The sequence below is a fragment of the Sceloporus occidentalis genome, unplaced genomic scaffold, assembly GCF_023333645.1.
Source record: "Sceloporus occidentalis isolate IW3139 unplaced genomic scaffold, rSceOcc1.0.p SCAF_1, whole genome shotgun sequence".
Classification (NCBI taxonomy): Eukaryota; Metazoa; Chordata; class Lepidosauria; order Squamata; family Phrynosomatidae; genus Sceloporus; species Sceloporus occidentalis.
The window spans coordinates 1,314,439-1,342,117 of record NW_028316981.1 but is presented as its reverse complement, the minus strand read 5'-3'; the positions used below and the strand labels follow the sequence as shown (position 1 = coordinate 1,342,117).

General features: G+C 47.2%; 1 protein-coding gene across 1 annotated transcript in view; it reads left to right on the top strand.

Annotated features, from left to right (window-relative positions):
* Positions 1-27,151, top strand: part of LOC149320324 (uncharacterized) — a 45,394-nt gene extending 18,243 nt beyond the window's left edge. The window contains exons 4-7 of the mRNA XM_089500637.1: positions 9,990-10,116; positions 13,506-13,576; positions 21,776-21,902; positions 24,835-27,151. Of these exons, the coding sequence (XP_089356763.1) occupies positions 9,990-10,116; positions 13,506-13,576; positions 21,776-21,902; positions 24,835-26,840 (2,331 nt within the window). The 3' untranslated portion in view covers positions 26,841-27,151. The remainder of the gene's footprint in view (positions 1-9,989; positions 10,117-13,505; positions 13,577-21,775; positions 21,903-24,834) is intronic.
* Positions 27,152-27,679: the final 528 nt, after the last annotated feature.

Sequence of the window (27,679 nt, the reverse complement as noted above, 5' to 3'; positions counted from 1 at the left end):
ATCTTGTACCTATTACAGCTTAATTTATTTTAGCAAAACAGGTGTATGGAGAGGAAATCAAAAACAAAGTTATAGGTATTGTAATATTTCATTATAATAATCCTGTGCCTATTTTGCTTTCGAAAGATCTAAGGCATTTCCAGTCTTCTTCAACAGTAGCGGTTGAATTCTCTTTCATCGCTGCCGTTAAAATGCCCATATTCATTGCCTCTCTTAGTTTTATAATCCATTTTTCTGCTGTTGGTATCAATTTTGTTTCCAATATTTCAAATATAAGATCCTAGCCATAGGATACTACGTATAATAAGATTCATGACTGTTTGTTATTGATTTTGCTATCCAAAATACATGTCATATAAGGAGAAAGACTAATGCATTCTTTGGAAATTTTATTTGTAAGATTTCCATCATCAAATTGTGGATTTTCTCCCAGTATTTCTGTGCTTTCTGGCACTTCCACCAAATGTGGAAAAGGAGGGGCCTGATTTATCACACTTCCAGCATTGGGTATTACCCGTTTTATAAATAGTATTCAATTTGATAGGGGACAGGTACCATTGATACATCATTTTCATAAAGTTCTCGTTGTAGCTTTGACAGAGGGTAAATTTGAACTCTTATTTTGTATGACATTTTCAAGTTGGACTTATGTGCTACTCCCTTTTTACTGGCTTAGTGCTGGTTAGAAGGCTCATCCTATGCAAGCCCAAACCTCTTCCCAAGTCTTTGCCATTTCCCAGCAGAGAGGGTCCTGTCCTCCTGTAATCTGGGTTTAGCTCCTCCTATTTGCTCCTGTAGGCAGTGACAATAAACAAAAGACCGGCCCCTATATAGGGAGGAGCTGGCCCCCCTGAGCCCCAGTCTTGTTCCTGCCTATGCTCCTAGCAGGATGTGTCTCTTCGAGCCAGCAAGGTTTTTCCTTTCTCGAAAGCGGTTTGAGAATTCTCTTGGCCTTCCCTTCTTCTTCTTCTTGGTCTCTGCAAATCATACAAATGGGTTTTACTGCGCCTGCGCAGTGCTGCTCGGAACCTACTGGAATCACTGGGCAAAGTTTACTTTGCAACATATAGAAACTTTTTGGCGGTAACTCCGCCCACCCGTTATAAGGCCCCTGCCTTCCCGCTCTTTTCCCCAGTTCCTTTTTTCCGCCGCGCTAGCTGCTTCAGGGAACTTCGCTCGCTTTAGCTTGCATTTGGAATCACTTTCACTTTTGACCTCGGACCGTCTCTTGATCATTCTTTGTCTCCCGCCCCTGGTAACTTCGAACTCTCGGACTGCTGACCTCGCTTTGGACTTTCCCTTTCAACTCGTCGACTTTGAAAATGCCTGCTCCATTTAAGAAGTGTGATGTCTGCGGGGGCAAGGTGCCCGTCCAGGACCCGCACTCCTCCTGCCTTCTGTGCCTCGGCAAGGACCACGATGCCAAGGCTTGCCTGCTCTGCAAGTCCCTCTCAGCGCAAGCCCGGAAAAACCGTGAGTCCCGGCTAACCTCTGCCATCGCCCTGGGCAAGGTACAGGAGGGAGGTCCCCGCTCGTCATCCGTCCCGCCTTCCGCGCCGCCCGCTTCATCCTCCAGGGCCAGCGTCTCCAGTGTGACATCTGTCAGGGCCAGCGTGTCCAGTGTGGTGTCTGTCCCGGCCGGGACAGGGGCTCCCACCACCTCCGATGTGGCCTGTGGCTCGAAACCGCCCAGCGCCACCGACGAACCCTCCAAGTGCCCCCATAAATTGCGGACTGAGGGTCTCGAGCCTAAACCAATACCCGGGAGAAAACCGGAGGGCTCGCACGCGAAGGAACGAATGGAGACGGAGGTCCGGCTCGTTTCGCCTTCGTCCTCCAAGGCGTCCAAGTCATCCCGACACGCCTCCAAGCCGAGGGAGCCGGCTTCGCCTTCGGGAGCGACGAGGGCCCAGCCCCTCGAGAAGGCTAGGTCTCCAAAGCCTTCGTCGTCGGGAGCCGCCGCCGTCCTCTTGGACTTCCCGGAGAACCCCTTCTTCCTGCCGGAAGAGACTCCAAAAGCAGGGAAGAAGAGACACCATAAGGAGGCTGATCAGGATCCCGCGCCCAAGAAGTCCAAACGGCCAAAGGAGCACGCCGTGACAGACTTGGCCTCCAAGGCGAAGGACAAGAAGCGCTCCCCTTCTAAGAAGGCCCGCGCTCTTGCAGTCCCCTCCATTGCGGAGCCTGCTCCTGAGGTACAGCCGGTCCTGGTACCGGATACACCGGCTCAGTCCACCATGGACTTCGTCCACGAGGTGGAGGACACCACCCCCTGCTCTCCTCGTGGGGAACGGCCTCCGCTCTTCCCTCACTCCGAGGATGAGGACGTCGGCGACGAGGCCCGTAGAGAGGAAGCCCCGGACCTGTTCTTCAATTCCAAGACGGGCTGGTACTTTATGTCCGTTCCGAGGGATGTGGCCTTCAAAGAGTTCACCAGGCTCAATCCTCACCCTGCTGATCCGCGGGAGGGCACGTCTGCCTGGTTGATCCTGAGTGTTTGTGGTGGAAAAGCCTCCTCCGTCGCCCCGCCGGCGGTCTCAAACCTCGACAGTCCCCATCCCGGTTCGTCCGAGATCCCAGGTCAGGGTCCCGGACATACCTCTCACTTCGGACATGGACTCTGAGGATGAGCCCCTGCCTCCATCGGACGTTCCATCGGACGAAGATGAACTGTCGGCGTCAGCTTCCCCTCAGAGGATGCACCACCCGGAGCCTTCGTCTCCGTCTGACGATGTGCGTTCTTTCAGCGAGCACGTTGTGAAGATGGCCAAGGCTCTCGACATCGAGCTCTCCTTCCTGGAGGACGATGCCCGCAACCCGGTGGAACGTCGGGTGCACGGACGAGTGCCCACGCCGCCTTCCATCTCCTTGCTTCTGTCCTTGGAGACCATAGTTCGGAGGTCCTGGGACGCCCCGGCCTCCCTGTCCGGCTCGTCCCGCAAGGTCGAGTCCCTCTACAGGGTCGCTCCGACAGGCTGCGCCTGGCTGTCAGACCACCCCAAGCCGAACTCGGCGATTGTTGAAGGAGCCCAGCACAGCTTCGTCCCGAAGCAGGCGACCTCCCCCGTTGACCGGGAGGCTAAGAAGGTGGATGGCCTGGCCAAGAAGGCCTACTCGGCAGCGGCCCTCGCGGTGAAGGCTGTCAATTACAACGCCTGCATGGGGGCCTATATACAGACTCTCATGGAGCGGATTTCCCCCCTCATACCGGATGTCCCAGATGAGATCCAAAGACAGCTGGTTGAGATCAGGGACGAGGCCCACTCCATCGGGAGTTGGCTCATCACCGCCTCCAGGAATATGGCTGACTGTGCGGGAAGGGCCATGTCGGCATCGATGGCACTCAGGCGACATGCCTGGTTGAGGGCCTCGGACCTCAACCCCAGCATCAAGGCAGCCATCGAGGACATGCCGCTCCACGGGACCGGGCTCTTCCATGCTGAAACCGACGACCGCCTGAACAGGAAGTTCAGGATGAAGGCGGCAGCGAAGAAGCATGGCATGTCCTCTGCATCCGTCTCGCCCTTCCGGAAGAGACAGCGCCCGTGGCAGCCACAAGGTCAGTCGCAGGGCACCTTCTCTCAGGATCGGCAGTCTCAGCAACAGGGCTCCCAGAGACGCCGTTACCCCTCGCAGTCTTCCTCCTCCTCTGGCCGTTGTAATTTCCCGCCTCGGTACCGCAAGTCCCGTCGGCAGGACACCGACCAGGGGAAGAAGAGAGCCTGAAGGGACGCAGCGCGCTTTGTCTTCCCTTCGCCCCTCTTCTTTTTGGACATTCTAAGGCCCTTTGTTAACACCTGGGCCTCAATAACATCGGACTCGTGGGTTCTCAACATCGTCCGTAGGGGATATGCCCTCGAGTTCAAAGAGCTCCCTCCAACCGGAGTCTTCATGTCCACTCTCCCCTCGGACACCCTTCTCGACAAAGTGCGCACCTTGCTTGGTAAAGGGGCAATTTCCCTTTTGCCGCCCGACCAATGTTCCAGGGCCTTCTTCTCCAGGTACTTCACGGTACCGAAGGCCGACGGGGGGCATCAGGCCCATCCTGGACCTGAGACACTTGAACTTGTTCCTTGAATACCGTCGTTTTCGAATGGTAACCCTGGCTTCCATTCTGCCTCTGCTCCATCAGGGCCTGTGGTTCGCAACAGTCGACCTGAAGGACGCCTACTTCCACATCGGGATCCGGGAGTCCCACCGAAGATTCCTCGCCTTCGCCGTTGGCTCCACCTCGTACCACTACAACATGCTTCCTTTCGGCTTGGCCACGGCACCGCAAGTCTTCAGGAAGTGCATGGCACCGGTGGTGGCATACCTTCATCAAAAGGGCTTCATGGTCTTCCCATATCTGGACGACTGGCTGTTTGCCGCCGAATCCCAGCAAGAACTGCAGGAGGCAGTCTCATTCGCCTTGCACCTCTTGGACTCCCTCGGTCTGGTCATCAACCGGGAAAAGTCCCACTTCACACCTACCAGACAGGTCAAGTTCATCGGGGCCATCCTCGACTCCGAAGGATGCTCCGCCTTTCTCCCTCCAGACCGTTTCCAGGCCTTGACGGCATCGCTCAGGCCTTGCATCTCCCACAGAAGGGTGAGGGCCAGAGATGTTCAAGTCGCCCTTGGCCACATGGCATCGACGACGTTTGTCACGCCTTGGTCAAGACTTCGCCTTCAACCTCTCCAGTTCTGGTTCCTGTCGGTCTTTTCCCCGATGGAGGACCCCCCGTCCAAATGGCTCACGGTACCGAGACCGGTAGCTGCTTCCCTGAGATGGTGGCTGGACTGTCACAACGTTTGCACTGGGGTGCCCTTCCATCAGTCTCAGCCCCAACTAACTCTGACAACAGATGCTTCCCTGGAGGGATGGGGCGCCCACCTGCTCGACCTGGTCGTCAAGGACAAGTGGTCTGCCCAGGACAAGCTTCTCCACATCAACGCTCTGGAGATGCTGGCGGTAGAAAAGGCACTAAGGGCATTCGAATCCGCTGTCGCAGGCAAGGTGGTCCTCCTGAGGATGGACAACACCACCGTGATGTATTACATCAACAAGCAAGGGGGCACCAAATCCAGGACCCTGCTCGACCTCACTCTCTGCATCTGGGACTGGTGCATCCAGAGACAGGTCCTCCTCCAGGCGATTCATCTTCCCGGAGAGGACAACGAATTGGCAGATCGTCTCAGCAGATCTCCGTCGGTGTGCCACGAGTGGAGGCTCCATCCCGAGACGGTCAGTGACCTCTTCGACCAGTGGGGAACTCCCCGGATCGACCTCTTCGCGACCAGATGGAACAGCCACTGTCCCCAGTTCTGCTCCAGGAAGCGAATGGATGGATCCCTAGGAGACGCGTTCGCCTTCCTTTGGATGGGAGAGCTCCTCTACGCCTTCCCTCCGTTCCCTCTCATCATCAGGGTGGTGTCCAAGATGACAATGGGCCGTTCGCATGCGATCCTGATCACCCCGTGGTGGCTGAGACAACCTTGGTTCGCGTCTCTTCTCCACCTCTCCGAGAGATGCTTCCTCCGCCTCGATCCTCGCCCGGACCTGCTGTCGATCCAGAACGGATGGATTCTCCATCCGGACATCGAGAGCCTACCGCTGGTGGCCTGGAGGATACGGCCCTGACCGCCCTGCCGGAGGCGGTGAGGACGGTGATCCTGGCTGCAAGGAAACCTTCCACCCAGCGGTCCTATGCCCTGAAATGGAGGAGGTTTAGCCTCTTCCTTGATCGAAAGGGCTTGTCTCCTGCTCAGGTGTCCACTCCAGTGGTGCTGGAGTTTTTGATGGCACTTCTGGATGAGGGGTTGTGCCTCGCATCCATTAAGTGCTATATGTCTGCCATTTGTGCCAAGTACCAATTCGGGGGGAGGGCTTCCTTTTTTAGGGATCCCTTGGTGAAGGGGTTCCTTAAGGGATGTGTCAACTTGCATCCTCCTGTGTCGGTACCAGCGCCAGCTTGGAGTTTGGAGGCGGTACTGTCCGCACTCCAATCCAAGCCCTTTGAACCAATGGCCACAGCGGACTTGAGACTATTGACTTGGAAAACCGCCTTTCTTGTGGCCATCACCTCTGCCCGCCGTGCGGGCGAACTCTGTGCCTTACGGAGGGACCAGCCCTTCCTGAGATTTCACAAGGACAAGGTGGTCCTCCGGACGGACATTACTTTCTTGCCGAAGGTTGTGTCTGCGTTCCACATGTGCTAGGACACTGTGTTGCCTACCTTCGCTTCCAATCCGACTTTGGATGCGGAGCGACGCCTGCACTCTCTTGATGTCAGGAGAGTGTTGGCGTTTTACCTGGACAGAACTACTGCCTCCAGTCGGTCCGAGAGACTTTTCCAATGCTACTCGGAGCCGAAGAAGGGGTTGCCTGTGTCTGCGCAGAGGTTTTCCAAATGGGTGGCCAGTACCATCCACCTCTGCTATCAACTGTTGGGCAAACCTCTCCCTGGCAGGGTTCGGTCCCATTCCACAAGGGCAATGTCAGCATCCTCTGCATTCCTGTCAGGGATTCCCTTGGAGGATGTCTGCAAGGCTGCTGTCTGGTCCCAACCTCTAACTTTTATTAAGCATTATAGGTTGGATACCAGAGCCATCCGAGACGCAGCTTTCGGGAGGGCTGTGTTGGTTTCAGGGTTGCATTGATTGCACTACTGATGGTTTGTGTTTCACCACTTGGACACATACCACTGTTTACATTTGGTTGAAGGTTAGTTTGCACAATTTCTATGGGACCGGTCTTGCATGACCTATTGTTCCCTTCTCAGGTTTGGCAATGTTATTGCTGTGTTGGTTATGTGCATGAACAAAAAGACTGACTCTTTTTATGGTTCAAGGTGTTTATTGTTTCAATAAATGTACCTTTGGTTTACCATAGCTTTGGTTTCAGGACACTCCCTCCGCCGCATACCTAAGCTTGTCAGTCTAAACCCATTTGTATGATTCGCAGAGACCACGAAGAAGAAGGACAGGTTGCTTACCTGTAACAGTATTTCTTCGAGTAGTCATCTGCAAATACATACAAATCCCACCCGTCCATCCCCTCAGTGTCTTGCTCTTATTGGCTCTTTCCATCGCCTGCTTGGCGGAAAAATTGAGGAACTGGGGAAAAGAGCGGGAAGGCAGGGGCCTTATAACGGGTGGGCGGAGTTACCGCCAAAAAGTTTCTATATGTTGCAAAGTAAACTTTGCCCAGTGATTCCAGTAGGTTCCGAGCAGCACTGCGCAGGTGCAGTAAAACCCATTTGTATGTATTCGCAGATGACCACTCGAAGAAATACTGTTACAGGTAAGCAACCTGTCCTTATCCAATTTGATTTTCCTAATTAGCGTCTCTGTTACCAGTAGGAAAAGGAGAGGGGACAAAGGACATCCTTGTCGTGTACCTTTACTTATTGGAATTGGGGGGGTCTTATCTCCATTTATCAGAATATTGGCTTTTTGGGTTGTATAAAGGTTTTTGACGCGTTTGCAAAATCTTTCACCTATATTCATAGCTTCCATAATTTTAAACATAGCCTTCTAATTAATATATATGTTCATTCATTCATTCATTCATTCATTCAAAAAACAAACTGTGATTTGACTATTTTATACAGGAGACTCCATTTTACTATACCATTATATTTTCTGTGACTTCAAATTCCATGGATCTGGTATCCATGCAAAGTCCTAAATTCAACTCCAACACATATCGAGGGTCCACTATAATTTAGGTTTGTGTTCCTTTGACAGATCCCTTTTGTGGAGAAAATTCTCTCCTCGAAATTAGATACCAGAGGGCTATCTTTGCCAAGCCCTCTGTTCCCATTTCATGACTCCTTAGTCAGCAGTTCATTTAGCTGGGAGACCCCTCAGCCTTCGTACAGGTTGATGATAGTCTGCTACATGGACTTGGGGTGATTTTTAAAGTCTCTAGACAAGTTCATTTTGACCACAGGCCCTGTTAACACAGAGTGCATCTATGCTTCTGCATGGACTAATAATAATAATTTTAATAATTTGTTTTATTTATATACCGCTATTCCAAAGATCATAGCGGTGAACAGCAAGTAAGCTAATTAGCACGTAAGCTAATTTGCCCCCAACAGTCTGGGTACTCATTTTAGCGACCTCGGAAGGATGCAAGCCTGAGTCGAGCTTGGGCCCTTTTGCTGGTCTTGAACTCGCAACCTTGTGGTTTTGAGTGAATGGCTGCAGTACAGGCATTTAACCACTGGCCACCAGGACTCACCAATGTCTGCGAGATAAAGGTTAATCCAGGGTCTTCTTTGCCTAACCATGGGATTAGTCTTATTTTACACAGGTTCACAGATGTTCCAGTAAAGAACTGCACATTGTTTTGAAATTTTAATTGGAGGTCAGACATTAACATTCCTCTTTCAGAGTGGTAAGTCCTAATTACTACAAATGAAATCACCTTAATATCACTTTCATTGCTATAACCAGTTGACAAGGTGATCAGTGATAGGCTGGAAGCTGCCATAGGTCCAGATTAGATCAGGTTCTATTCTGATTGATCACATAATCCACTGCTTAGGCAAGTTCTCATCAACTGCTTCAAGTTTTCAGTGGCTGACCTGCTATAGTCCATCCAAGATGACATTAAGAGGGGACTTGACCCAACATGGTTATAAGGAAGGTGTCTGCCATCACGTCATTTCTGCTCCATACGAGAGCAGCTAGAATGGCAGCCATCCTCACATTAAGAGGCTGTTGAGGGGAGCCCACCAGACATCGTTTTCCATCTTGGGATGTGAACACGGTCTTAAAGGCTCTGACGGTTGGACCGATCAAGTCCCTTTGGGAGGCCTTCCTCAAACACCTCTCCCTCAAGGTCATCTTCCTCACGGCCATTCCCTCTGCCAGATGGGTGTCAGAGCTGGGGCCCTGTCGGTACGTAAAGACTTGTGTATTTTTAAGCCTGTCTCAGTGTGCCTTCGTCCAGACCCTACCTTCGTGCCTAAGGTCAACTCAACCTTTCAGGTGTCACAGGACATTCTCCTGCCTTCATTCTGCCCCGATCCTAAGAAGGACTTGGAAAAGACCTGGCACACATTGGATGAGTGCAGAGCCCTCAAAATCTACATCAAGAGGACTTCAACCTTAAGGTCATCTGAGATGTTCATTTCCTTTCGCCTGGGCTCTTTGGGGTCCAAGGTACCAGTCTCGACTCTGAGTAGGTGAATCAGGTCTTGTATTCAAAAGAGCTACCTTACTCTTGATCTCACTCCACCCGAGGGGGTGATGGTGCACTCAACCAGGAGTGCATCTACCTCTGCGGCCTTGGCCACTAGCGCCTCCCTGTCAGATATTTCCAGAGTGGCCACATGGAAGTCGCCTTCAACCTTCATAAGACATTACAAACTGGATGTATCTCAGTCCGCTGAGGCGTCATTTGGAAGGAGGGTCCTCCAACAGATTGTGTCGGGGGCCACAGTCTCCTAGCAGCACCTCCCTCCCAGTTCGAGAGGGCTTTTGTAAATCCCAGATTACAGGAGGACAAGACTCTCTCTGCTGGGAAAAGGAACGTTGGGTACTTACTGTGACACGTTCATTTCCTGCAGAGAAGGGTCCTGGCATCCTGCCCACCCGGGTGCTGCCTGCGGCCTCTGACCCTGCCTGCCTGTTGGTGGACCTGCCTTGTTCTTCTTCTTGTTGCTGGATCGGTTTTTCTGAGTTCTTGTTTGTTCTTGGACTAGTTTTTTCTAAGGTGTTCTAGTTAACCCTTAGCTGATGTTACTAAAGTTCAGTTCCTTGATTGACCTTACTAGTCACTTGGCTTGTTATTGACTGAGACTCAGGGGGGCTAGCTCCTCCCTATATAGGGGCTGGTCTTTTGTTTATTGTCCCTGCCTACAGGAGCAAATAGGAGGAGCTAAACCCAGATTACAGGATGCCAGGACCCTTCTCTGCAGGAAATGAACATGTCACGGTAAGTACCCAACGTTCCTTTTTCTCATCCAATTCTTGAATCCTGACTGCTCTTTCAGGCCAAAACCCTCTTGTCGGAAATTCACTCTGAATTCCCTGCAGCAGAGAAGGCTCCTTTGGATCCCAGGCAGAGTCCCAGATGGAGGGCAGTCGAGGAGGAGTGTGATGGAGGGGGGCCACTGAAAGGTAAGGATGCCTCTTTGTTGTTGTTGTGTGTCTTCAATTAATTTTGTAATGTGCACTTAGGAAGTGAACCATGGGGTTAGGTAAGCCTTATATGAATATACAAAACTGTTTGGAACCATCTAAAACCCATCTGAAGGCTTCTTCCATGATGAATTCAGGAATGGCCTTTTCTTTTGCCAGCCCCAACTTTTCTTGGCATTTCCATTTTGGTAGCCAAACTCATACATCTGTGGGTTTTTTGTTTTGTTTTTACATGTCGGGGATAGCTATTGAGACAGGCTTTTCCAGCGATGGAGGGAGGGAATCCTCAATTGGGTTAGTTCCCTCCTCTCACTCCAATAGGCAGGGACTAGGAAGTTGCAGGTGACTTCCAGGAGGGAACGCCCTTGACTTTCCAGTCTTGTTCCTGCCTCTCTCCAAATAGGTCATTCTTCCTTCCTTTCTCTCTCTCTCTTTCTCCATCTTTAAAAAAAAACACCCCACCTTTCCTTCTCCTTCCCTCCCTCCTTCAGAGTGCAGGACTAGATAGGGAGTTAGGAGCTACATCATGGAGGACGCAGAGGAGAGCCCTGGCATGTGCAAGCGGGGACCCCCAGAGTGGTGTGGCCGGAGGAGGGAGAACCCTCGTCTCCGAGCCCAGATGTGCCACGCCACTTGCGCCCTTCCCGCGATCAGGAAGGGGTGGCACAGCCTGCAGAGCCCATCGGGCATGTAAATAGCCCCGCTCTGCCTCTCCCGGCAGCCTCTCCCTTTATCCTCCCCCCCGAGATTTCCTCCCTTCTGGCCTCCCTAATCGCTGCGCAGGCTTCTGCCATTGTGGGCCAGGTCGCCCCATCCTCCTTACTCCAACCCTAGGCCATGCCCAGTGGGATACCAGTGGCCCTACCTCCTTCCCAAAATCCTCCCAGGGACTCTGTCAGAGGACTCAACGATTCCTCCCACCAGGCTCACTCTCCCTCCTCTTCAGTGCTAGCCAGATCTTCATCAGAGGCTATACCAGCCAATGAGAGGGGCAAATTCAAACCTAGGCTCCACAAACACCACAGAGATGTTAAAAGCGGCGGTAAAAAGCCTGCCAAACCCACTCACTTTAAGGCTTCTCATAAGAGAAGGGTGACAAATTATATGCCGGGCTCTGGGGACTCCCATCTTAAATCTGTTTGCATCTCCAATAAACAATCAGCTGCCAAGATTCTTCTCCCGATTTTCGTCTCAGGGCTCAGAGGACATAGACATCCTACTTGCTCCGTGGCCTCCGGGTTTGCTCTATGCCTTTCCCCCTATCCCATTGATATCCAGGTGACTGCTAAAGCTAAGAAGCGAATGATCAACCCTGATACTGGTTGTTCCACATTGGCTGAGAAGGGCTGGTTTCCAGAAATCTTATCCCTGTTCAGACTTCCTCTTCGTCCAGACCTGTTATCCCAGGGTCAGATATTTCATCCAGATCCACAATGGCTCAATCTTCACACATGGAGACTGAACGCCTCATCCTGTTAAGAGATGGCCTAAACTCTCTGGTAGTTGATACCATCATCCAGTCTAGAAGACCCTGGACTAGGCGAAAATATGAATATACCTACCGCAACTTCACTTCTTGGTGTAACTCAATATTTCTACATCCTCATTTTCAGTAGGTGATCTTCTCCTCTACCTTCAACAAGGACTTGACAAGGGACTCAAGGCCAACACTCTAAAAAGACAAATATTAGCAATCACTTTGGCTCTACCTGTCAAAGTCAGATTTCTTCCCCTCCTTATGTCAAGAAATTCTTGAGGGCGGCTACACTACTTGGCCCATCCATAGTCCACCGTTATCCAACTTGGGACCTACATTTAGTCTTGGCAGCTCTCACTACAGATCCTTTTGAGCCACTACACCAAATGGACATCAGATTCTTTACTTGGAAGGTGTTATTTCTTATAGCCATTACCTCTGTAAGAGGAGTGTCTGAGCTAGCAGCCTTGTCAGTCAGATCGGAGCTCTGTTCTTTCAGAGAGGACTCGGTGGTGTTACGTCTAGACCCAACATTTATTCCCAAAGTCAACTCTTCCTTCCACAGGTCCCAGGAGACTGTGTTACTGTCCTTTTGCCCTAACCCCAAAAAACAATTAGAAAAAACCTGGCACACGCTAGATGTCCGGCAGGCCCTCCGAATCTACATCAAGCGTACATGTTGTTTTCGTACTTCTGATCGCCTGTTCGTCTCTTTTGCTTCATCATCTAAGGGCAAAAGAGTCTCCTCCCCCACACTATCTAGATGGATAAGAGACTGCATATCAAAATGTTATACTTCTAATAGCTCGTCTGTCCCACGGGCTATCACTGCCCATTCCACATACAGTGCTGCCACGTCGGCTGCCCTCTCAACAAATGCCTCCCTGTTAGATATATGTAGGGCTGCCACTTGGGCTTTCCCCCTCCACCTTTGCCCGCCACTACCGTTTGGATATTTTCCAATCAGCAGAGGCATCGTTTGGTAGGCGAGTCCTCCAAGCTATTGTCTAGTTGCCATTGTCAGTTCTCCCTCCCATAGTAGATAGCTTTGGCATATCCCAATTGAGGATTCCCTCCTTCCATCACTGGAAAAATGAACATTGGCTTATCTTGTGATATGTTTTGTTTTTAGCGAAGGAGGCGACAGGTTCCTACCCTCCCAGAACTGAGGTCACACTTCGGTTTTGGAGAGGACAAGCTAGATACAAGTTGTTTTTTACATAGTTTACCATTGTTAACCTACTAGATGTTAGTGTTAAATAATCTTTAGCTTTGGCTGTTTCAATGACTGGAAGTTCAGGGGCGTTCCCTCCTTGACATCACCTGCAACTTCTTGGTTCCTGCCTATTGGAGAGAGAGGAGGGAACTAACCTAATTGAGGATTCCATGGCCTCCATCGCTGAAAACAAAAATATCACAAGGTAAACCAATGTTCATTTCTCTACTCTTCCATTTTATTTCTCTTTAGCTGTGCCTTCATATTCAGCCCCTCGCTGAAGACAGCTGCTCTTTCCCTTGTGTGTTTTGGGAAGGCACACATGGCTGCAGTAGGATCAGATAGAGCAGAATCCCATTGTTTCCTAGCTCAAGTGTTAATGCATTGTTTACTCCAGACATATCGTGCAACCAGATGCTGAAAATGTTGTTTCGAGCCCTCTTTCACCATCCTTCCAGTGCATATGCTGCTAAAATAGTTTCAGCTGTACAGAGGATGAAGAGGAAATGGGGAAAGGCAGGTAGAATATGACTTTGTAAAAAGGAGCTTATTTGTCAGAGGCTTTGTTAATTAAGGGATGCCTGTACTGCCCAGGGAGTCTTTAAGATTCCTGCTTCTAACAGCAACAGATGTGACTGGATTCCCTCCCCCTTCCCGCCTTGGTCTCCCCTACAGAGGCTGGAATGATCCCACAAACAAGGACTCCATCGCCACTTCCTCTTTCCAGTGGAGCAGAACCAGATCAGGTAAGGAGAAGGAATCCTAGAACAAGAGGGCTGAGCAGCTTGGGTTCCTCTTTTCCCAGGTAACATCCCTCTCAGCTAGGGTTGCCATAATTCTCTACTAAAAACGGGACAAAATGTAGGACAAAATTTCGACCAAAATATAGGACAATTGTAGGGAAAAAATAGTCCAAAATGTAGGACATTTAAGGTCCTCAATTTTTCTTAAATTTTTTTTCATTCTGGGCTAAATTTTATCCCACAATTGTCCTATATTTTGGTCTAAATTTTGTCCTATGTTTTGTCCCAATTTTTAGTAGAGAATTATGGCAACCCTACAGTCTCAGTGCTACTGTTCCTACCTCTCAGGCAGATTCCAAATGGTGATGCTGGGGGACAGCTGCTCCTCAGAAAGAGACCTGACATCTGGCGTCCCTCAGGGTGCCATTCTCTCCCCCATGCTATTTAACATTATGAAGCCGCTGGGAGAGATCATCCGGAGACATGGGACATGGTGTTATCAGTATGCTGATGACACCCAAATCTACATCTCTATGTCTCCAACTGTTGCAGTGACTAAGGATGGCGTCTCTCCTCTGAATACCTGCCTTGAGTCGGTAATGGACTGATGAAGGAAAACAAACTCAGGCTGAATCCAGAGAAAATGGAGGTACTAGCGATAGGTACCCCTGGCCCGGGGAAAGGAAATTTGTTGACCTGTCCTGGATGGGGTTACACTCCCCCTAAAGGACAAAGTTCGCAGTTTGGGAGTACTCCTGGACTCATCACTACAGCTATCACCTCAAATTGACGTGACAGCCAGGAGTGCCTGTTATCAACTTCGGTTGATACGCTAGCTGCACCCCTGCCTGGACCAGAGATACCTTGAAGCAGTGGTACATGCACTGGTAACCTCTCGTCTTGATTTCTGCGCTCTACATAGAGCTACCCTTATACCAAGTTTGGAAACTTCAACTGGTTCAAAATATGGCAGCCAGATTGGTCACTGGTACTTCCAGATTTGACCATATAACTCCTGTTTTAAAATCACTCCACTGGCTGCCAATCAGCTTCTGGGCGCAGTATAAGTTGTTGGTTATTACCTTAAAAGCCCTATATGACTTGGGCCTGAGTTACTTGCAGGAATGCCTCTCCTGACACAATCCGCCCCACACTCTCAGAATATCTGGGGGAAATCTACTGGAAATATAATCTACCAGATTGCACACAACTTCCCAAAGAACTTTTACTGCCACTGCCCCTAAACTGTGGAATAGCCTGCCAGAAGAGATCCTTCTTATCACTACCTTAGACACCTTTAAGAAGGCAGTCAAGACGGAGCTCTTCCAGTGGGCCTACCCTCCTGAGCTTGATTAGGATATTCCCCTTGAAGAAGACTCTGTACATAACCACTGATGTATTTATTGGAACTGGATGTATTTATTGTAAGCGTTGGATTTTATGATTGCACTGTATGTTTTTATCAGGTTGTAACCCCGCCGTTATCCATAGGGAGAGGCGGGGCAATATAAATAAAAAATTTATTATTATTTTATTTTGCTGGAGAATTTTGTTTCACTTTACTTTGGGTTTTTAAAAATTGTAAAAATTTGCAAACGTTTTCTCTAGGTTTGAATCCCTGTGTCTTCAGCCTTCTTATTCTTGAGTTAGAGTTGTTCTTCCTTCTCTCTGAACTTTTTCTTGAGCCCAAACGGGGAGCTGATAAATATTCCCAGCCTTCTTCCTCAGGCATGTAGTCTTGTTAAGCCAGGTGTCCCCCATCTTATATCTCTGCATTTTATTTTTCTGCCCTAAGTGCAGTACCTAACATTTTTCTGTGTTGAATTTCATTTTGTTAGCTTTGGCCCAGTTTTCTAGTCTATTCAGGTCATTTTGAATTTTGATCCTGTCCTCTGGAGTATTAGCTACTCCTCTTAATTTGGTGTCATCTGCAAATTTGATAAGCCTGCCCCCAATTCTGTCATCCAAGTCATTGATAAAGATGTTGAATAGCACTGGACCCAGGACAGAGCCCTGTGGTACACCACTGTTCACTTCTCTCCAGGATGAAAAGGTGCCATTCTTGAGCATCCTTTGGATTTGACCGGTCAGCCAATTACAAATCCATGAAATAGTTACTTTGCCTAGTCTGTATTTTACTATCTTGATTGCGAGAATACCATGGGGGACCTTGGTTTATTTATAGCATTTCCTTTGTCTACCAAACTGGTAATTTTATCAAAAAAAGAGATCAGATTAGTCTGGCATGACTTGTTTCTTTGAAATCCATGTTTTTGTGATTATGCCATTGCTTCCGAGAGTTTACAGACTCTTTTTAATGCTCTGTTCTAAAATATTTCCTGTTATTGGGTGATAATTGTTGGGATCCTCTTTTTGAAGATGGAGATGTTTGCTTCCTCCAGTCTTCTGGGACTTTTCTTGTTCTCCAATGGCTCCGATATTACATTTGCCAGTTCTTTTAATACTGTGGGATGTAGTTCACCTGGTCCTGGAGACCAGGTATTCCTGTACTATCTCCTTCTTTATGCTGTGCTGAATTTCCCCTATTCTGACCTCTGCTTCATTTTCCTTAGCTTGACCCTTTTCCTTTTCTGAGAAGACTAAAGCAAAGAAGGTGCTGAGCAATTCTGCTATTTCTCTGTTTCCTATTAGCATTTCGCTGTTTTCCCCATGCAGTGGCCCTACCACTTCCTTCTTCTTCCTTTTGCTTCAGACCTACCCAAATAAGACCTTTTTACTGTTCTTAACCTCTCTACAAGGCTGAGCTCCTTCTATGCTTTTGCCTTTCTGACTTTGCCCCTCCATGTCCTCAATATTTGTTTGAATTCCTCTTTTGTGAGTTCCTCTTTTTTCCATTTCTTATACAGAGGGCCCTTGCTATACATGGGGTATCTGTTCCGCCGCCCCCAGTCACATATGGTGTAAAACACGTAAGGTGAAAGTCCATTTATTCTTATAGAGGCGCACCCGCCATTCTGACTGTGAGTCTCACTGTATGCATAAGCTCAAAGCTGCTTGCACTTGGTGTAGGTGACATTCCCCATATCCATAGGCAAGAAGACAACCATCCCACAAGTTTTCAGGTGACTGCAGCAGGTCCCTCAGGGTCCATACTGAGAAGTCTTAAGGAGGCACTGAAACAAGACTGTTGGCTTCCCCTGTTAAGCACCAACAGGACCCCTGTTCGCTTGGACTTTGTCCCCAAGCTCTGTTAGGAGCTCAGTCAACTGGGCCTGTAGTTATCTAGAGAGCTACTTCTGGTGGCAGTCCTGTGTCTCACTTCCTCTGAGCAAAAGTCCCCAAAAGCTCCTTAAGAAAAAAGTGAATAAGAAAAAGTTAAAAACTAAAGGAAGACCCCTCAAAACACATTTCCTAGGCCATCTTCTCCTCCATACTCTAAATCTGCCTTTAGTATGCCAGCAGTTATATAGAATCTGCTGAAAAAGTGGACAAAAGAGAATTAGTGGGCATTGTGGCTGCCAAATAGGGACAGTTGGAGGATGTGGCACAAAATCCCACAACCTTCGCCCCAAAACTGAAAAATAAACAAACCAAAAACACCAGCTGTAAGTGGGCCAATATGGCAGTTGGAGGTGACCCAGGTTCATCCCTCCTGGCATGCTGAAATGCCCATGGGCGTAGGCTCCTGTTTGTCATACTTTGTTCAGAGGGCCCTTCCTATTTGCAAGGGATCCATTCTGGACCCTCCCTCCCCCACATATGGGAAAAATATGTAAAGTGAAATCTCATTTATTCTTATGGAGGCGCACCCCCCCCCCATTCTGTCCTATGGGGCTTGCTGTACACATAAGCTCAAAGCTGCGTATGGCAAGCTCATGTATATCATCAACACACTGTACATATTCAGTTTGAAACTTAGCTCAGTTGACAGTTCATTAGTCATCTGTCCTGGTTTCTAGAAACACCTCCTATTTTTCTTCTTTGTTGGAGCTATTCTGAATTGTTCTTTCAGTATCTCACTTTTGAGTAACTCGCTTCTCTTTTAGTTTTCTCGACCATGGGATCAGACCCACTACTTCTTTATGTTTACTGAAGTCAGCTCATGTGTGTCTGACTACTGCCTGGCTTCTCCTATCCACTGTATAACAAACATGATCACTCCCATCTAAGGATCCCACTACTTGCACCCCATTAACCAGGTCATCCCTGTTAGTTAGGATCAGATCTAAAATCGTGGATCCTCTTCTTGCCTCTTCCACATTTTGGACAAAGAAATTGTCTTCAAGGCAAGTGAGGAATTTGCCAGCCATTAAATTTTGGCTGAGTTTGACTTCCAGCAAATATCAGAATAGTGGAAGTCACCCATCACGACTACATCTCTCCTTTCTGAGTGTGTGGTCATCTGTTCTAAAAAGGCATCATCCAGTTCCTCTGTCCGACATGGGGGTCTGTAGTAGACTCCCACAGTAACATCCCTGTTGTTTCCCTCCCCTTTAATTTTTATCCAGATACTCCCCACCTGGCTTTCAGGATCGATATCCTGGATCTCTTCACTGGTGTAAATATCCCTGACATAGAATGCGATTCCTCCCCTGTTTGGCCTGTTTCTCTTTAAAGGGTTATACCTCTCTATTACTACTACTACTACTAATAATAATAATAATAATTTGTTTTATTTATATACCGCTATTCCAAAGATCATAGCGGTGAACAGCAAGTAAGCTAATTAACAAGTAAGCTAATTTGCCTCCAACAGTCTGGGTACTCATTTTAGCGACCTCGGAAGGATGCAAGCCTCAGTCAAGCTTGGGCCCTTTTGCTGCTCTTGAACTCGCAACCTTGTGGTTTTGAGTGAATGGCTGCAGTACAGGCATTCCAATCATTCCAATCATGAGACTCTTTTCACCAGGTTTCAGTGATATCTATTAAATTGTATTTGCTTTGTTGTGCTAGGATCTTGCTTATTTCCCATGCTCTGTGCATTAGTGTAGAGACATCTAAGACCATGTGTCCCCTTTACTTGCTGCTTGTTCAAGTTTTTTTGCCTCCCACTGTTGGGTCGTTGCACCGTGTGCCTTGTTCCTTCTATGACAATTTAACTCTTTTTTCCAGTCCTTTTGTCTTCCAGAATACTGTCTCCCTCCCCCATTTAACTAAGTGCAAAATCTTCAACTTTATATGCCCCTGTAATGACTGGACCTCTAGTCCTTAGAGGGCTTCTCTCAGACAACCATGGGGTAAGCTGGGGGAGGAACATGCTAATGAGAGCTTACATCACGGCGGACGGAAGGCTCACTTGGCCAATCAGTGTGCAGGAGCAAGAGTTTCTTCTGGAAGCTTCTACGAGAGGGTTATAAAAAGGCCTCTGAGACCAAGGGACAGTTGGAGAGTAGCAGTTGAGAGGAAGAGTCTTCAGCAGTTAGTGTCTTCTGAAGTAGGAAGGAATCAGATTAGAACGTTTAGGCCTTATTTAGTATTTTTAGGGTAGCTTGCATGAAATGAATATTTTATAAGTATACATATTATACCTGCAAGGCCCTTAAGGTCTTGCATGATTTATATATATTTTTTTCTGCTTTGTTTAATCATAATAAATACTTTCTTAAAAGTACCTGCTACTTTTACACTCCTTTACACGCTTCCTAGCTCGGTTGATGCTTGCGTAGATTAGCAAAGAAGGAGAACTAGTGACAATGTATGTTAAGGGGAATCCATTACAAATTCACTGGGTGGTGGCAGCGTGACTCAAGGATCTTCAGAGGTCACAATCTACTCCGCTAGGAGTAGGAACATAGACCAGAGGACTCAGGGAGAAATTAAGGATCTGCTGGAACTAAGAGCCAAGACAGGCCTGCTGTTTGGCTGCTTGGACCACAGGAGATCATCACAGCTCCACAAATACAGAGTCTATTAAGAAAAGGGATACCCTGGTATCTTCCTTGAATCACCCTTGAATCCATTTGCTCAAAGCAAAGGTTAGCAAAAGCCTTCCAATGTTCTTTTTTCATAGAGAAAACCAGATATTTCTCTTCCTGGAAAAGTGTTTTGGCCCTTTTCAAGGATTTTACTGAAGCCAGAGCTGCTAGGTTCCCTTTGAGCTCTAATGTTGAGTACTCTTTGTTTAAACAAACTGCCAGCATGTGTATTGATCTTTCTGACAGCCATAACGCTAAAGCCCACCCTTGAGAGCCTTTTAGAAAACTTTAAAAGCCAGGAGTTTGGTGTAAGACTATTCTACTGTTCAATTAAACATAACTTAGGGAAGCCTATCATCACACATTTGTGTTAACGTAATCCAATAATTAAATATACAAAATAAATACTGGTCAGAAATAGCTGCCATACCAAATTCTGCTCTCATTGCTTGTGCTGGGGTACTTCTTGCAACCCCCAATATCAATCTTAAAAATTTATTCTGAGTTCTTTCAATTTTCATATTTCTATTGATTCCAAAGATTTCTGAGCCATACATCAAAATTGGCAAAACCTTTGCCTTATATACTTGTAAAACAGGATAAAATGAACAGGGATACTTAAAATTCAATAATCTGTTTAAAGTATGAATACAGGTAGATGCTTTCAATTCATTCTTCTTTATCTGTGGAGCCCAGCATCCTCTAGAAGCAAAAGTTATGCCCAGATAATTATAAACTTCCACTTGCTCAACTTCTTTAGAATCTATACACCATTTATGAATTTTCCTTTTTTTACCAAAAATGACTACTTTAAATATGCTGTTGTTAATTACTAAATCATTGAGGTGGCAATAAGTGCTAAACTTTCTCAATAGTCTGTGCAGCCCTGTCACAGTATAGGAATATAAAATCATATCATCTGCGTACAAAATTATATTAACAGCTCTATCCAAAATGCTGGGTATATGAAAATCTCACTATACAAATTTGAAACAATGGCCTGTTACAGACAGCCAAAATAAAGCTGCTTCGAGTCACAGTGGAGGTATGGTGTTTCAATGATGCATGTGTCCTAAGAGTCCAGAGGTCACACCAAAGCCACACTCCAGCCCTAAAGACTGGAACGTGGCTTTGGTGTGGCTTCTGGACTCTTAAGACGTATGCATCATTGAAACACCATACCTCCACTGTGACTCGAAGCAGCTTTATTTTGGCTGTCTGTAACAGGCCACATTAATATAAAAATTAAAAAGAAAAGGGGCCAAAATGCAGCCCTGCTAACACTTTTAGAAATAGGAATCTTATTGGTTAGAGCCAGATTAGCACCCGTTCTAACTTATAGAAGGTTGTATCTGTATACAGCTCCTTTATAGAAAGAGAAGTCTCCTATCAATATTAGTCTTTAAAAAAATTGCCACAGAAGATTCCTATTAATTGAAACGAAAGCCGCTCTTAGATCTATGAAAGCTGTGTAAAGTCCTCCATCTTAGCACTTTAAAATGAACTTAAACATTTAAACATTAATATTCAGGAATAGACATGCTATAAGGCTCCAGGGTTCCTGGGGAAAGGGCCGGTGGCTTTATGCCCCTCCGCCCCACTGCTCACCTTAAAGGGCCTCCTCCTGAGCTGCCTCCGGTTGTCCGCCCTAGCTGCCACCGCTCCCTGTCCAACAAAAGTAAAAAGACAGGGTCGCTTATATGTTTCCCAGGGGAAAATGCTGAGGCAGAGGGAGGCACAAAAAAAATCCCCAGCCTTCAAGCAGCCCAGTCCAACAAAAAGGAAAAAAGGCAGGCTTACTTATATCCTCCCAGAGGCACGCGCTGAGACAAGGGAGCAGCAAACAGGTGTAAAACAGTTATCCATGGTACTTCTTCCTTGCCAGAAGCATTGTGGCTGCCAAGTTGGGACAGTTCGGGGGCAGGGCATAAAATTCCACAACCCTCCCCCCAAAAGTGAAAAATAAACAATCCAAAAACACCAGCTGAAATTTAGCCAACATGTCACTTGGAACTGACCCAGCATCATATCCCTCCTGGCATGCTGAAATGCCCACGTTTGAGCTGCCCACCCCATCTGCAGTTGCCTAATGTTTCTTTAAAGGCAGTCTCCTTTTATTGACGGTGTAGAATATGTCATGGGCTCAGGCTCCTGTGTTTGTCAGACTTTGTTTATGATGTTCATGCTGGTGTTGGCAGAAGAATCAGTCTCATCTCAGCTGCCTTTGGAGCTGTATCAGCCGGTGAGAATGCTTTGTTCTAATTGCTACAGCCAGCAGCCATCTTGATGTCCAGTGTGAGCAAGAACCTTTTTCTTCTGTCTTTAGAGCCTGTTGACTTTTGAGGAGGTGGCCGTGTCTTTCTCCCAGGAGGAGTGGGCCCTACTGGATCCAGAACAGAGAGCCCTGCACAGGCAGATCACAGCAGAGATCTCTGGGATCATGCACTTTCTTGGTAAGGTTCTGTCTTTCCATGGATGATTATGTATTCTCTTTTAAGATTCATTTATAATAATGCCATTATCAGATACATTATGTCACAGCCAGCCAAGAGGAGGATGAGGAGGAGGACATGGCTCCTGAGGTGCAGGAGGTACCTGAGGCTGTGCCAGGCTCCAGTTGTGCCCTGCCAGGCCCCAGCTATGATCTCCCAGCACCAGTGGTTGTGGCTCAGCCAGAGATTAGCTCTGTGGGGTCTCCTCCAGAGTAGTCTGAGGCTCAGCAGCCCAGTCTTGCCCCAGTGAAAGTGCCAAGCTTGGGAGACTTAGAACAGCAAAGCAATGAGATTCCTTCCTTTAGCTAAAGGAGAGCTGAAAGGGCATGCCTGCGGCGGTCAAAGAGGCTTGCGGAGAAGCATTCTGTAAATAAAAAACAGCTGTGATAAGGGAGTGGTTCTGTGATTTAAGGCAGCTGGAGAACGCTGACCCTTTGCCAGAGTTTATCACAAGTTCCTTGCAATGAGTGCTGTTGGCTGGCTCCTCTGTTCTTGTTCCTGGACCCTTGGCGTCCTAGATCTGTGGCTATCCTTGAACCTACAACCTTGACTACCCACACCTTCTGACTTCCTCGACCTTGGACTGAACTGGCTTTTGTGACTTCTAGAATCCTGACTCTGTCTTTAGTTTGTTTTCTGCGCTGTGCTGTGCCATCATTATCAGTGTGTGTTCGTGTGTGTACTGGCAGCATTACTTTGAAGAGGATCCCGATGGGAAATGGATGAGCCCTGTATATGCAGATCATGGAAGAAACCTGTGGGATTATAGGCTGTGTTAGTTAGGCTCTCTTGTTCCTTTATTGATTATTTTCATTTAAAAATGCAGTTGGATTGCATGCTTCTGTGAAGCAAGAAGCTATGCTGACAGAGTATGGCTGGTAGTAGAGTCTCCTAAGACAGGCTTTTGCTGAAGAGGCAGACAAAATGTGCCAACAGCTAGTGGGCAATAGCAATAGCGTGTGTGACAGGGTGACAATAATGGAGGATCTCTGCAAGACTGAAGAGCAGAGGTCAAGTATGAGTATTACTAAGGATGTCTACCCAAGGCACCTATCCCACAAAGAAATGGATGAGGAGGATCTATTCCCCTCTGCCTCATTCCCAGTGGAGTAACTGCCTTAGGAAGGAAGCTGTTCCCACTTGGAAAGGAGCTGGATGTACACCCTCCCCAGCTTCTCCCTCCTGAGCTTTTTCCTCTGAAGGAGAAAAATCTGGGAGGGAGGAGGAGGAGGAGAAGTGCACACATAGACTGCCTTGACCTCGGGAATAATCAAAATTGCAAGTGTCGTACCCATGTATATGGAGGTCCAACTTTATCTTTAAAAGCTTGCTTCAATAAAAATGCCAGTGAAATGCAAGAAGGGAAGGGGCCAGGTTAGCCTCCTGCAGAAGGGTATTCCAAAGGATGTTTAGTGTCTAGTGTTCTCTAGTGTTCTCATCACGTGAGTCTTCAATATTGGTGAGACTAAAAGAAAGCATTCTCCAGAATATCTTAGGGCTCTAACAGGTTCGTATGGAGAGATATGGTCTCTCAAATACTCTGGCCATAAGCCGTGTATGGCTTTATAGGTCAAAACCAGCACTTTGAATTTTTGCTTCTGTTTAAAAACCTCCAAAGGAGGAGACTCCATCACACTCAGAGGCAGTATGTTCCACTGTTGCTTCTTTCCCCTCTAATTTTTATCCAGATGCTCTCCACCTGGCTTCCAGGATTTAAGTCCTACATCTCTTCTCAGATGCAAACATCCAGACAAGATAGAGGTGTTCCTGGTCACTTGGAAGGCAGATCGGGGAATAGGGATTCAGCCTGTCTTAGATGGAGTTACAGTACTCCTGAAGACGCAGGTTCATGGTTTGGGGCTACTCCTAGACTCAGTTTTGAACCTGGAGTCCCAGTTCTCTGCAATGATCAGGAGTGCTTTTGTACATTTAAAATTTGTGTGCCAGCTGCTCCCATTCCTTCAAATGGTAGATCTGGCTTCGGTGGTAGGTGCCTTAGTTACATCCAGTTTGGACGACTGTACTGTGCTCTCCTTGGGGCTGCCCTTGAAGAGTGTTCTTCAACTTCAGCTAGTCCAAAGAACTGCAGCCAAACTCTTAACAGGGACAGATTATAGACCCCACACAATGCCCCTATTGAAACAGCACCATGGGCTGCCAGTCTGTTTCCGGGCACAATTGAACATGCTGGTTATGACCTATAAAGCCCTAAAAGGTTCAAATCTGGGCTATTTGACAGATCATATCTCCTTATATGAACCATCCCGGGCACTAGGATCTTCAGGAGTGGGCCTTGTCTCTGTCCTGGCCCATCGCAAGCACAGTTGGGGAGGACCCAAGAGAGGGTCTTCTCCATGGCTGCCCCTGGACTCTGAAGCTCCTTGCCCAGGGAGACCAGAATGGCTTCTTCTTTATCATCCTTCTGATGGCAAGCTAAGGCTTTTTGTTTAGACAGGCATTTAAAACAGAAAGTGTTTAAAAAACATCCTGGGGGTGGTGTATGAATAAAAATGTATTCATGTGGAGCTTAAAAGCTGGCTGAGGAGCAAGTTTTATATATATATGTATTTACAATCCCTGATATTTCTGCTGGAGGCTAGATTCATGCTGGAAGAACCTCAGAGGTTGCCTCTCTAGGCATCTAGAGGTCCTCCAGCATGACTCTATGGTCAAAATCTGCTGGAGGGTTGGAACGAGTCTTCCCTTGAAGCTTGTAACACTCAAAGAAGCTCTTGTGGGAAGATACAAGCTATTAGATAGTCTGGATTTATGCCGTAAAAGGAAGCATAGCATGTCTTCTTTTGTTCTGATGATTCATTTGTCTTTAATCTGCTTCCCATACTCTGAGATGCTTTTTCACAAAATTATTATTTTCTGCTTTTCTTCTTCACAGCAGAAGACTGGAGGAAAACATATGTATGCCCTAAGTACGGGAAGCATAGTTCTAGGCAAAAACTGGAACTTACTAAGCAAGGTCAACATTCAGAAGAGGAAGGTTATATCAGAGAGGAGCCCCACAAACACAATGTATCTGCGAAATTGTTTTCCCAAAATACGGGGCTTGTGCTTTGCAAGAGGTCTCATTCCCTAAAGAAACACTTCAGGTGTGAAATTTCATGTGTGAAAGGTTTTGCTTCTAAATTGTATAGTGTAAACTATCAAGAAGCCCACATAGTAAAGAAACCACACAAATGCTGGACGTGTGGGAAATGCTTTGCATACAATTCACTACTTATGGCACATTTGAAAGTGCATAGAGATCTTATGACCAACTGGATAAACAACACAGGAGAGAAACCATACACATGCCAGCATTGTGGGAAAGGTTTTGCTCACCAGTCATCCCTTGTGAGGCACCAGAGAATGCAGACAGGAGAGAAACCATACACATGCCAGCAGTGTGGGAAACGTTTTGCTTACAAGTCAGCCTTTGTGTCCCATCAGAGACTCCACACAGGAGAGAAACCGTACAAATGTCAGCAGTGTGGAACATGCTTTCCTCAAAAGTCACATCTTGTGAGGCATCAGAAAGTCCACTCAGGAGAGAAACCGTACAAATGCCAGCAGTGTGAGAAAGGTTTTGCTGAGAAGTCAAAGCTTGTGAAGCATCAGAGAGTCCACACAGGAGAGAAGCCATACACATGCCAGCAGTGTGGGAAAGGTTTTGCTCACCAGTCATCCCTTGTGAGGCACCAGAGAATGCACACAGGAGAGAAACCATGCACATGCCATCAGTGTGGGAAAAGTTTTGTTCAGAAGTCATACCTTGTGTCCCATCAGAGAATCCACACAGGAGAGAAACCATACACATGCCAGCAGTGTGGGAAAAGTTTTGCTTACAAGTCAGCCTTTGTGTCCCATCAGAGACTCCACACAGGAGAGAAACCATACAAATGCCAGCAGTGTGGGAAAGGTTTTGTTCAGAAGTCACATCTTATGTCCCATCAGAGAGTCCACACACGAGAGAAACCGTACAAATGCCAGGAGTGTGGGAAAGAGTTTGCTGACAAGTCAGTCTTTGTGAATCATCAAAGAGTCCACACAGGAGAAAAGCCATACACATGCCAGCAGTGTGGAAAAGGTTTTGCTCAGAAGTCAATTCTTGCGTCCCATCAGAGAGTCCACACAAGAGAGAAACCGTACACATGCCAGCAGTGTGGGAAAAGTTTTGCTCATCAGACAGGTCTTGTGATGCACAAGAGAGTCCACACAGGAGAGAAGCCATACACATGCCAGAAGTGTGGAAAAGGTTTTGCTCAGAAGTCAACTCTCGTGAGGCATCAGAGAGTCCACAGAGCAGAGAAACCATACACATGCCAGCAGTGTGGGAAAGGTTTTGCTAAGAAATCATTTCTTGTGGTCCATCAGAGAGTGCACACAGGCAAGAAGCCATACACATGCCAGGAGTGTGGAAAAGGTTTTGCTGATAAGTCAGGTCTTGTGAAGCATCAGAGAGTCCACAAAGGAGAGAAGCCATACAAATGCCAGCATTGTGGGAAATGTTTTGTCTACAAGTCAGTTCTTGTGATTCATCAGAGAATCCACACAGGAGAGAAACCGTACAAATGCCAGCAGTGTGGGAAAGGTTATGCTCAGAAGTCATGTCTTGTGTCCCATCAGAGAGTCCACACAGGAGAACAACCGTACAAATGCCAGAAGTGTGGGAAAGGTTTTTCTCAGAATTCACATCTTGTGAGGCACCAGATAACCCACACAGGAGAGAAGCCATACACATGCAAGGAGTGTGGGAAAAGTTTTGCTCAGAAGTCAAATCTTGTGATCCATCAGAGAGTACACACAGGAGAGAAACCATACACATGCCAGAAGTGTGGGAAAGGTTTTGGTCATCAGTCAGTTCTTGTGAGGCACCAGAGAGTCCACACAGGAGAGAGACAATAAAAATGCGAGGAGTGTGAGAAATGCTTTCCTCAAACCTGGCATCCTTTGAATCCTCAGAGAATTCACAGAAGAGCAAAATCATTCAGTTGTTATAGCTGAAATATTTTCTTCAAAATTCACACCTTTCGAATATGAGGGAGTCCACACAGGAGAAAAACTAAAGGGACCATAGGACTGTAGGAAACATTTTTATGAAATTTCATGCCTTTTCACATTAAAGAGAAACTATAGAAATACCAGCATTATGGAAAACATTTGGTTGGAGGACAGCCTTCATAATAATAATAATAATAATAATAATAATAATAATAATAATAATAATAATAACAATAATAACAATAATAATACTGTATTTATAGCCCGCTTTTCCAAAAGAGATCAAAGCGGGTTACAACAAGAGCGCAAAATAATGTACAATTTACAACAGTATCCACATCATAAAAACACACGAAACTACACCAATTTTAAAACCCGATTTAAAAACAGAATAAAAAAATTGCAAACATTAAAAACCACAACTAAAACTAGCTTAAAAGTGCCAGTGTAATGGGGGGAGAACAGATGTCACAACGCATGGGGGAAAGCCTGTTGGAAGGGGTAGGTCTTCAGCTTCTTCCTAAACAGGTCAAGGGATGTAGCCGAGCGGAGCTCGCCGGGAAGAGAGTTCCAAAACTGTGGGGCCGAGATGGAAAATGCCCTCTGTGCAGTCGAGATGTACTTCGTATTAGGAACCCTCAACAATTGCTTCCCGGCCGATCTGAGAGTGCAGGGCGGATTATATGGGGAGAGGCGGTCCTCCAAGTACCCTGGGCCCAAGCCATTTACGGCTTTATAGGTAA